Here is a 12462-nt window from a genome sequence, read left to right on the forward strand (position 1 = left end):
GCATTAATTTAAAACGATTTTAACTCGATAATTTTTTTTTTATCGCAAGATGCGGCACCACATGACAGCGGATGTTACGTTGCTCTAAAATAATAAAATGTGCTTCAAGTTTGAACGACTGCTCCAAGTGAAAAATGTTCATGTAAAATTGAACATCTAAATTGTTGCTTCAGTAAATATTTGCATTTTGCACAAAGAAAACGGATCCACGATTCCATGTTGATGAGAGCATTAAAATGGGAAAAATAGGAGAAAAAGAAATCAAAGGAAATTTTGAATAGATAAAAATCTGATTAATTACCACTAATTCCGTGTTAACTATAAAATGATACATTTGATCGCGATTAAATATTTTAATTGCTTGACAGCACTAATATATATATATTTTAAATATATGAATAAGAATATTCATTCTATATATCAGTGAGTGTTGCTTGTGTGCAGTTCCACTGTGCGGGTCGCGAGCCGGAGTCGGAGCAGGACCCCCAGGACCAACTAGAGGTTCAGGAGGCCAGCAGACGATGGCTGGAGCAGATCGCGAGCGTGGGGCTGCTCTTCCACTTCCAATCGCTTCTCTCGCCTAACCTGGTGAGAAGCCCGACTAACTGAGGGTCAAAAATTCTGAGTGGGCCTCCTAATTTGCGTGCCGAATTTTGATCGGCGTATTGTATTTGCAGACTGACGAGCAGGCCATGCTGGAGGACACTCAGGTGGCGCTGGTGGACCTGGAGAAAGTCACATTCTACTTTCAGCACTTTCAAGGGGAACCCAGAGTGGCCAGTACGTACACAGCCATCTACTTATTTTGATCCTTTTTTCTGAATTACGATGGCCCTGAATTCAATTTCAAAGTGACTCCTCGTGCTCGCTCCCGTGGACAATCCATCGGCATGTCCAATTGTTCGGATTTGTGGTGTGTCTCTTGTCTCCAGACACGCCCGTGTGGTACCACGTGGAGGGCACGAGGCAGCACCTGAAGGTGTTCCTCCATCTGGAGAGTTTTTACTTCTCTCTGCTGCCTGTCCGGCTGAGGAGCGGTGGCGGCATCAAAATCTGCCCTGTGCTTTTCACGCAAGGTATGCTAGGAATTTTGTTTTATTTTTTAAAATGTGGCTCCAATTTTTAATACGCTTCCCGTCTTATCCCGGTCTAGCGCTGGAGAGCATGGAGGGCTACTACTACAGAGACAATGTATCCGTGGAGGAGTACCAGGCACACATCAACACCGCCTCGCTGGACAAAGTCAAGCAGTACTACAAGCGGCTAAGGTACACAATGAGCAATTACGAGTACTGTTCTTGACTTTAGAATTGAATTGGTTACGTGACCATGCTTGTTATTTAAAACGTGGAAATCTTAAGTCTGTCCCCATTGAAATGAATGGAAATGCCATTAATCCATCACCCCCCAGCCACCCTCCCCCCACATTAAAACACAGATTTAAAAAATTGATTTTTTTTTCCTTCGACTGACAGTGAACTCCCCTCATCTGACTTGACAACAATAAATTTGGCAGTTAATAATGAGCACGGGCACGCAACAAATTACACTTAATCTTAAAGCACTACATGAGTCGTTGTTTTGTTTTTTGTTTTTTCAGATGGTAAAGAATATCATTGATTTTAGTTTCTTTGTGTCTCTCTCACTCAATTTTTCTCTCTGCCTCTCTGTCAATGTCTGACTGCCTCGCGCTCTGTTTTTGTTCTGTCCCTCTTTCTCTCCTGTCAGTATGTCTCTCTCTCTCTCTCTCTCTCCATCTCTATTTTGTCTATTTCTCTCTCCCCCTACCTCTCGATTTACCTTCTCATCTACATCTCGACAACTATCTTCACCTATCCGACCCCTCTCGATCTACTCAGCAACCTCTTCTCTCCACCTCCGTCTTTTTCTCTCTCCCTCTCGCTAAATGGCTTACATTGAATTGGGCTGTCTGACAATCCACGTCAATCTTTATCATATCACAGTGGACCGCAAAACACATCTGACAGCTCGCATGCGAGAGCAAAAACAAAGGAGGTTGTCCATATGTAATGCCTTTAACGTAAGAGTTCTGCTCACTTGTACAATCTGGTGCATGTCAGTGTTTGATATACAGCGTGGCTAATGTAAAGACACACCAAGCGTCACTTATGTTCAAGTTTGAAACGAAAAAGATATGTCAGGTCTCCTACAACAGAAACTATCAGCCAGCTCGGTGAAAGGCGTCTGAAGCGTGCCGTGCGTTTCGCCGACATCTGCGGCTGATTGTGTGATAATTAAGAGCAGAGCTGTAACTTCATCCGTGCAGTCAAGTATCCGCTGGATTTATAGTCGCGGAATCCTCCACGAGACAAAACATGGATTTATTGGGATTGCTTTCCAGACACGGCTTTTAATTTTATGCTAAATGTGGTCACTGTCATTCGAAAATCAAAGCAGGTTAATCTAATCACTGCGCTTGTCGAAAACCGATCAAAATCAGGGTTCTGCGGTGACCAAAAAAATGTTGCTTTATCATGAGTTGAATATACTGTTGTTGAAGCAGAAACCAAGATGAAATTGGCGCTATTGTATTGGGGCTCATGTCAAAGTTGGCATGTTCAGTATGTTCAGATTCTGAACTATTCCCAACTGACAGTATGAAGAGTGGTACTGTGATGTCACAGTGACCTCAGGCATGTTGTTATAGTTGTAGTTGTAGTGCCGCCACAAGCTGGATGAGTAGCACAACCGAAGAGCTCTCGTCACAGTCGACAAATTCTAGAAGTGAACCAGAACTTAAAATTCGAACGCTACATTCCTTCTCATTCCAATTGTTTTTGTGGAGGTGGCCGATTGGAAATCTTTTAATTAGCCCAGCGGAGTGTCTGCAGACTTGTCGTATCGACAGCTGCTTTCAGCAGGCCAGATTTTCTCCCCGCTTTTTTGTCAGCCACCATCGATCGCGATGAGTGTCAGAGAATCAAGAAGCACACGATATATATTGCACGGGTCGACCGCTCACGTCGTGAAAATAATCTCTCTCAAATCCCAAGTTCATATTATATTTAGAGGCACGACATGCTAATGATGCTAGTGCTAATATGAGCAAATAAAGTTCGACTACAACTGTTAACAATACTAATCCTGCCTATTTTTCTGCCTATTTCTAACTTTTTCTTACTGATTTTTCAACAACCACGCCATTTACTTCAAGTACTTTTCCTGCTACTTTTTGTTCGATCACTGCTACTACTACTGTTACTTTAAAACGCCTAAAAATACTTATACTTCTACGGCTACTGCTATAATATATACTAAACCTTTTTAGGATTATTATTATTAATTTCTACTCCTGCTGCTTCTTGTACTCCTACTACTACTTCTACTCTTACAACTGCTAATTCTACTACTGCTAAAGATTCATGACTGTTTGACTTAGTAGGTCACCTAAATTTAGTTTGTAATCAACCTCGATGAGCTAACGTGCATGCTACCTATCCCAGATGAGGTAAGAATGTTAGCGTTACTTCTTCATTTATTGCTACTATATCTACTCTTACAAATACTACTTGTAGGACTATTAAGGACCCACTTCTTTATTTTTCCAGCTTGGAGTTAGCCTTACTTTAGTTTGCACTTCACCTCGACAAACTAGCGTGCAAACTACGCATCCCAGATCGTCACAGCACTTAGATTAAGTTGCGAACGTATATTAGCATGACCGTTAACCCTCACGCCGACCGTTCAGCAGTCGCGGCCGTCATCGTGATTTAAGCGTACCGATGGAAGACGTGTCCTCATCATTCTTGGTTTGAGCGGCGAGGCCGGCTTGAAGCAATTACACAGTCCCGTGGCCAGCTTCTCCCAAGGGCCGCTTGGGGAAAGAGATTTATGGGGTGCTAGCCAGCAGCTGCACTCTGGCCTTAAGGTGCTGCCTATTTTTGCAGCTATTGTACATAATATTGCGAATGTTGAAGGAAGTTGGGTAAAAAAAAACAAGAAAGAAACCCGGGTCACTATCAACTCCCTCGACGCCTGATACCATATGCAGTTGAGTACAAAAATGTAAGGGTTCAACATTATCCGCCTTTGCAAAAATCAATTCATTCCCAAATAGATGCTGTAATACGCCACCTTATCCGACATTCATGGCCAGTTGCCTTGTCTGCCAGAATACATAATCATTTGTTGAAATAAATGACACAAATGTATATTCCATTATAACGTGTGAATAAAAAAGTCCTCCAAGAAGCATCTCTGCTCTAATAAACACCGTGCCCTTATTATTAACATCCCGCGGTACTTGAGTGGTTATTTACGGTGCATGAAATTAATTAAATAAATGAGTACCACTTATGTGTACAAAGACTGATCTCTAAACAACAAACACCTCGCCCCGAATAGACGCCTGGTCCTCTGCAGTCCTCTGTTGCTTGTTGTCACATCTCCTTTAAATCAGCCTAAATGCACGCCATACATCATTATTACTGCCTCTCTCTTTAAGTAAAAGCCCACGGGATTGTATTACACCCACTTTAATATCGTGTAGCTATTTTTAGCCCGCTACTGGATTACGAACAATTGATGGAGTCCCACACTGCTGAGTTTGCGTCCCAACGTTGCTCCTGGCTCACTCCTGCCCCCGGTGGAAGGTTGAGACATGACGCTGAAAATATATCATAAAAATAATAAGCAGGTGGTCTGCTTTTTTTTTAGAAAGGTGATGACATTCAAGGTTTTCAAAGAACCTATTTTGGTTGATGAGGGTGTTGCTCTGCTTCATTAAGTCCAGTTGCCAATTCATCCCCCCTGCAGGGCTTTCTACATGGATCAGTCCAACGTGCCGCCCAGTTCTGCACCCAAAGCTGCCCTCATAGATAAGGTAAGAAGTTGAAACCTCCGCCAAGCATAAGAGAGTTTTTATGGTTTAATTCAGGAAAGTGCAAAAAAAAAAAAAAAACATATGGCCCATCCAAACCAGGAAGTAGGTATGACAACTAAAATTTAATGTGATCCTTTATTTGTCTTGTTGCAGATCCATGTTTTTTTTTAAAATGTCGTACAAAAAGAAGAAATTAGCAAAAATCTCGCTGTCCAATGACTTTTAATTTTCTTGGAACAAAAAACACAAATAGCAAAATACTCTGCCATTAATTCCTACCCCCTGCCACCCCTAAAAATTTTGATTTTTATTGAGGAAAATAGCCCTCTGTAACATTCTGTTAGAAAAACAGAGGCATTGCGTCATAAAAGTACAGATGGAAATAAACTACTTGTGTATAGTAATTTAATGTTGCAATTCAATTCATGTGCTGCTCCTTCTGCTGTTCCCCGCCTTGACCACCAAGGGGCAGTATAATGCAGTTATACAGACACATAACGAAGAGTCGTGAGAATTCAGTACATTGCAATGAGTGAATGTTTTTTAGCACTGTGTTTATAAAATATCTGTTGTTTAATGACTGAGCCCCGCAACTAACAAGGCTATTCGCTAGCCCATCAAAGATGTTTTCCAAGATCTGTAGCATCAATCTAATGGGGTCATTGCAATGGAAAGTTCTAAAAAATTATTTTAGTTTTTTTTTGTTTGTTTTTGTTTGACACTAAACTTCAGATGGAAACAGCATTAGACAGCTCAAAGCATCTTTTTTTTTTTTTTTTTTAAGCTTGAAAGTGCTTTAGTAAATAATGGCTCGGCCAAACTGCCGCTCATATTGGGGCGCGTTAAGTTCACTGCCAATTCTCACAGGTCTTGTTGTTCACAGCTCATGCGTCCCCTGAACGCGGTGGACGAGCTGTACCGGTTGTTGGAGAGCTTCATCCACTGCCGCCGCACGGCCGCCTGCCAGTACACCGCCTGCGCCGCGTCCGGGGTTGGACTGCTGACCGTGGCCTCGGAGCTGTGCTCGCGCCTCGGGGCCGCCCACGTGGTCATGTGCAACAATGGCGTCCACCGGTGAGTGCGCCCGTTGCGCGACTCCCCCGCTCACCTTTTAGCATTTATGCGTCGACGGCTGCCTCGAACTCCCTTGAACTACCTTGAACTACCTTTTTATCGCCACGTCTACCTCTCAGTTTAATGCCACAGCAGTTCTTTAATTAGCAGCAAAGATGGTCCCACACAATTGGCACGCTGGTTCTCACGAGCATGCTTGGCTTCGCTACACAGTCTCCACTTTACTGCAGCAGAGAGTTTTCTTGCTGTCCATTTTAATGAATTGAATGAACAGGTAGATGGGATAAAAAATAAACACACAGTTGCTGTGCTAGGTTACATTTTACTGCATCAGCTGCTGCCCTCAGTCTCCTCAAGGATAAATGGCTTCAATGACTAAAAATATATGCTAGCTACAGTGTTCTTAAATAATATACAAAAAAATTGCCAAATCAACACACGATACCTGTACTCCTTAGTCTCTGCTTGGCTGCGGCAGTCTGTTTTCTCGTTGCCTTTTGTCTCCTCTTGAATCAGAGAAAAAAGATCAACATCTAGAAATAAACATATTGCTCATTAGCTATGCTCTATAACACTCAGTCTCGTCAAGGATAAAAAGCTAGAATGACAAAAATCTACTGACAGTATGTTCCCCTTTACTCCATTATCTCCGCTCTACTGCAGGATCCTGTTGTCTTCTTGCCCTCACTCTCCTCACGGATATGTGGGGAGAATGCAAAAGAATGAACACATGCTTGCAATAGCCCGTAGTCTCCTCTTTGCCTGTCGTCTGACTAACTGCCCTCAGTCTCCTCAAGGATAAGAGAAATGACAGCAATGAAAACATTTGCTCAGCTCCATAGTCTCTCCGATTTTAATTGTATTTTTACAGATTTTGCAGCAGAAGGTAGAAAGCTTTTCAAACTGCATGCACGGTGATATTGTATGGCGACTATCTTGGAATTCGCGTTCGCGGTGTACAAATCTTTATTTCAAGGGTCCTCTGTGTCATCTGTTGGGTCATGCCGCATTCACACTGCCGGCGCTCGCACCCAAACAAACCCCGTGTGGGGTTAATAAAGTGGCTGAAAGTTTCCATTAGCGATCAGCTTGGTGTGACTTGATCATCACTCACATGAAAGCCCTGCGGCGAGAGGACGTGTGCGAGCGGGACAAAAAAGATATGGAAACTGTCACCGGGGTGGTGGCGGGGGAGGAGGAAGATGAAGATGAAAGGCGGGGTGGTGGTGACAAACGATCGAGATATTTCCGTACTCTCGCCCAAATGATGAACTGTGGCTCAGCTCTGGGCAAATTAGCGATGGTCGAAAATAACGGTCGATGAGAAAGGAGGCGATTGACTGGTCTCCTTCCTTTCGAAAAGGGCTCCTTCTACTTGAAAGGGTCAACTCTGCTGCTTTCCTGCATTTATTCCTGTTTAATCCAAGAGGAGACGTAGGGCAGCAAAGACTCCTGCAGTAAACACGTGAAAGCATCTCTTCAGGTCTTTTGAAATAAATTTCTGTATCTGTATGTGCACATTATAGAGAGAGAGAGAGAGAGAGAGAGAGAGAAACACGACCTGCATGCTGCAACAAAGTGGAGACTGTGGAGGATAGATAATGCATATTTAAATTAGTCATTTCTACCAATGTATTCTCCTAGAGTGAAAAGTAGAGAAAATGTCCTGCTGTCGCTGATTGGATTGCAGTCAATTTTCTCGTTGCCCTCAGTCTCCCCTTGGGTAAAAGTATCATAATCATGTAGAAATGACAACAATAAACGCATTAGCCGTACTCCATTGTCTCCATTTCCTGCAACAGTATGTTTTCTCTGCTGCCCTTCGTCTTCTTTCAAATAAATGAATAGAAATGGCAATAATAATAATAATAATAATAATACATTTTATTTAAAAGCGCCTTTCAAAACACCCAAGGACACTTTACATAACCATGTGCGAGCTATACTGCATTCTGACTCCTGTTGAATAAACGTGAGTCAACCTCTTGAAATGACTAAACGAATCGCACACTCCATAGTCTCCACTTTGCTGCAGCATCCCATATACGTAGGATAAAAACAACGAGGATCAAAAAATGACTCGGACATGTTAGCTATATTCCACAGTCTTCTATTTTTATTATAATTATTATTTTTTTAATCTCACAACCTCCATTAGCATCCTATTGTTGTTTTCAGTCTTTTGTTTCTTGTGCTGGTTAGTTTTCTACTCTGCAGGGGTGTCAAGTGGATTGGAATAGCGTGAAACAGACCGACATAAATCATCTGTTAGCGCCACCAATAAAGAGAGAGAGCGAGAGAATGTGCTATGCTTTCATCCCGCTGCAGCTCGGGAGATATTTAAGGATCCACGTTTCTTTTTTTTTTTTTCTTCAAACCACCCTTCGTTATGATTATGTGAAAGCCGGCTAAAATATTTCTGGGTAGCCTGCTGCAGATTTATGTTGTGCACGTTATGCTTCTAAAATGAGACTTTCTCTCATTTTTCATTCAGTACCCCCCCCCAAAAAAAGACTTTTGAATCCACACATCTCCACACAGAGATCATGGTGCACAAAACTAGCATTCCTTGATATCGCATTTCATAAAAACGTACAGTAATCACAACATTTAATTAATTTTTTTGGAACACTTATTATACATTCAAATGTGGCTTCTCTTCCCGGTGTGCCATCTTTGGCCACCTGGGGGCAGCATAAAATGGTCACTTCATTGAGATATCCCTGAGCTCATCAATATGCCACCAATATCAAGTTTCACTTTCAATTTAACTATTTAAAAGTCACAATCGACATTAATTGAATGTGCAGAAGTTAGCAGACAGCTCATTTGCATTTTCAATCACTAGGCAGGTGACTTAAAACATAGACAAGACGAATCAACAGACAAGAAAAATATTTTACTTATTCACATTTTCACATTTAATCAGGGCCTAAAGTGCCAAACTATGAACTTGAAGTTGAGGGAAAATGCTTTCAATCTCTTTAAAGTACTGCATTTTCTAATAATAATTTCCGAATAATAATTAATTGAAGTCTCCAATTTTGTCAGCCGTTTTTTGCAGAGGTTAAAGAATTTATGACTGAGTAGTGGAATATTGTCTCTCTAAATGTTGCTCTACTGTTCGAGTTCAATGAGTTGCTTAAAGAGTTCTAGTCCTTCAGTAAAGATGCTAATCAACGTTAGCATTAAGCTAGCAGACAGAAAGGCTAAGATGTGTTGCTGTCTTAAACGCACAACATTTTGATTACCTGATGGCCGGACATCAAATCCTGACTAATCGGTTCACGCCCGTTGCTCACGACACCGCTTAATTTTTGAAAATTTGCTCTCCAGTTTCCGTGCAGCCCCTGTAGAGAGACCAGTCAAAGTAAGCGCAACAGGCAGCGTGGCAACTATGGACAATTCAATTTGCACCCAAACGACTTGTTAACTTTTCATGCCAAAAGGTCACCCAGTCGCTTGCTCTCTCACGGTTGCCGTTTCCACACACTTGTCTTTGATATGCGTTTGTGTTTATCTGCGTCAAAACACACTGACACACACACACACACACGTGGTCACTAATGACTCTCCTACTGGTGTCAACGACCACTTTCCCCACATCAAACACACGGGGAAGGAAAGAGAATCATAACCTAGAGCCACAACAGATGCGCTGACAACCAGCAAAGATGAAAAGTCCTCGAATTATGAGCCTTTCTGGTCACTTGGGGCCACCGTAGTGAGCCAGAATGGTGCACCGTGCCCCATTATGTACATATTTCCATATACGCATCATGAAAAATTCAATAGGCTCAAAGAATGACCCCCCAAATATGTTAAATTATTAAAAGTGAAACTACTTTTACTTTAATATTTCGTTAATCCTAAATTGACATTTAAATATCTGTCCCGCCCTCTTTGTGATGCATGAAGACTCCTGACTTTGTGTGCTCGTGCGGTGTGTGTTTGCGTGTGCGTGCGTGTGTTTTTCCCACAGCTGCACCCTTAGCGTGACGCTGGAGCAGGCCATCCTCTTAGCCCGCAACCACGGGCTTCCGCCTCGCTGCATCATGCAGGCCACGGATGTCATGAGGAAACAGGTAGCGCCATTACGCTATATCAATATTGACACTGCGTTTTGTCGGCAGGCAAAAAAAAAAAGTGCCAAATATGACAAACGTTTCCGCGCGCTAGCAGCCCGGACTTTGTCGAAACATAACGAATGAGCTTAGCCGACGTGAGCGTCGAAAATGAAAAGGTCACAGCGGAGCTGAGGGAAGACGGGTCGCGGCCACGGTGAAATGTGGCGCGAAAGGCCTCCGTTCGATGCGCATTGGCGAACGCATTCGGATTTATGCGACGTTTACATTTTTGGTCGATGGGTGGGTAGGTTTGGAGTTAGGAACATGGCTAAGTAGGGATTTTGCTAGGGTGATTGATTACTCAATTAGTCAGAGCGGTAAAAAGGTAAGGTGTGTGGTCGGTCGTAGCTAGCTAGGCGGTGCCATCGCCGTCAAGAGATCGCCACTGAATCCTCATCTCATTGACCATCTCAAAAACAGAACAACAAACAAACGACATCGAGTAACCTCGCACTGGAGTCCAAAGACATTTTAAAGAGGCGGCTCGCATTTTCTTATCACCCGCCGTCCTTTTAGGGGCATTAGCGGCCATCTTTGTCCGCCGGCTGTAATGGCAATGGAATAATTGCTGATGCTATCCTACTATCATTGGAATGTTGCCATGACCGCTTGCGCCGCCTTCTCTCTCACTTGTAATTTCATTGTGTGTGTGTGTGTGTGTTTTGTCAACGCAGCTTTCAAAATAAAGCTGCACCGTGTGCACATAAGCAGCTGACTACTGGAGCGTTAGCTTCCTGATTATCCAACCTGGCCCGTAATACCAATAACAACACGTAAACACCATTCATCTTTAAAAACTCCTTAGGACTCCTTTTTATGACCTACATGAAAAAAAAAAGACTCAGCGTTTACTCTTTACAAAAAGCTGGTAAAAAAAATGTCAACAGAAAGTAGATTCTAGAAACCTAAAAAAAAATCAAATCAACGGCTCCAAACTGCACTGTCAGTCAGAGAAGATCCAAATCAAAGTTCTTTGTTCACAAATTTGGTCAAGATTGGGTCTTGCGGAGACGAAAGCAAGAGGTAGAAACCTACCAACGTAAAAGTAGCAACGCCAACCCACAACAACTCCACACCACGAATGTCATGTTAAATGTTTGCACACTTAATAAAAAGTCTCTACCTTTTGTTGACAGTTCGACAGTTGACAGTATTTGTTGGTGTGCCTCATCTTCTCTCTTTTCAGGGTGCCAGAGTTCAGAACTCTGCCAAGAATCTCGGGGTTAGGGATCGAACCCCGTCGTCTGCGCCGAGGTGAAAACAGGACACCCGACTCTTTGTGAACAATCTATGAAAAAGTCCGATTTGAATAATACTGTATCCCCTTTTTTCTTTCCTCAGGTTGTATAAGCTGTGCCAGCCTCCGCCCCCTGATGGCGACCAATAATGCACTGCAAGCAGAAAATAGGAACAACTCAATAGTTTTTATCCATATGCATATAAATATGTTCAGAGTGTATTGTAAATTGATTTTTTTTTTAAAAAGCATACTGTTATTTTTTTAATGTTTGTAGCCTGCGTCTTGAATATGTTCCTCTAGATATGGTGTAAATATGTTATTTTTTTTTAATGATGATTCTTTCCAATAGTGTATCAGCATTAAGTTTTTTTCCTTTTTTTTATTGCATTACTCAGGTTCCACACATATAGATTGCATATTACCACCAATGGTAGCTCACGACTATGCAAGCTAAAAACGGCGCCAACAAGCTAGTTTTTTTTTTGAAGTCCAATATATTATAAATTCATGTATAATGCATGTATATATTAAAATATATCATATCATATTGGAGAATGTAATGTTGTTGTTGTTGCATGATAATAAAATGCAAAAGTCAGTTAGGAGTTGAGTTAGACTGCCTCCAGGTGGCTAAATTGCACAGAAGCAGAAGGAGCAGCACGTTGTCCAGTGAATTGAAGCAAAATGTTTAAAAAAAAAAGTTGAATTATTTACAAACCATTTCAATATGTCGTTACTGAGTGTTTTTACAAAATACAATATTATAAAATGCTATTTTTCTTTATTTAAAAATGTTTGTTGTTTTTTTTCGTGAGCAGATAGGCTTAATTATCTCAACGCTCCACCGTTTAAGTTTTGATTTTGCGTTATGATATTTTCAATATATGACTCGAGGTAGGTTTTCAGAAAGTAATTATTCCATTCATCCATTTTCTAATCCACTTGGCCTCATGAGGGTCGCAGGTGTGCTGGAGCCAATTCCAACTGTCTTCGGGCAGTAGGCGGGGTCACCCTGAACTGGTTGCCAACCAATCGCAGGACACACAGTCGAACAACGAAGCACACTCACAATTGCGCCTTGGGACAGTTTCCATTTACATGCCATGCATGTATTTGGAACATGGGAGGAAACCGGACTACCCAGAGAAACCCACGCAGGCACGGGGATCCAGGATCGA

General features: G+C 42.1%; 1 protein-coding gene across 1 annotated transcript in view; it reads left to right on the forward strand.

Annotated features, from left to right (window-relative positions):
- Positions 1–12076, forward strand: part of prex2 (phosphatidylinositol-3,4,5-trisphosphate-dependent Rac exchange factor 2) — a 41937-nt gene extending 29861 nt beyond the window's left edge. Inside the window, exons 33-41 of the mRNA XM_052054480.1 lie at positions 445–588; positions 678–780; positions 933–1076; positions 1154–1268; positions 4777–4843; positions 5727–5917; positions 9900–10002; positions 11231–11298; positions 11386–12076. Coding sequence (XP_051910440.1) covers positions 445–588; positions 678–780; positions 933–1076; positions 1154–1268; positions 4777–4843; positions 5727–5917; positions 9900–10002; positions 11231–11298; positions 11386–11431 — 981 coding nt within the window. The 3' untranslated portion in view covers positions 11432–12076. The remainder of the gene's footprint in view (positions 1–444; positions 589–677; positions 781–932; positions 1077–1153; positions 1269–4776; positions 4844–5726; positions 5918–9899; positions 10003–11230; positions 11299–11385) is intronic.
- Positions 12077–12462: the final 386 nt, after the last annotated feature.

The sequence above is a fragment of the Hippocampus zosterae genome, chromosome 20 (genome assembly GCF_025434085.1).
Source record: "Hippocampus zosterae strain Florida chromosome 20, ASM2543408v3, whole genome shotgun sequence".
NCBI classification, from domain to species: Eukaryota; Metazoa; Chordata; class Actinopteri; order Syngnathiformes; family Syngnathidae; genus Hippocampus; species Hippocampus zosterae.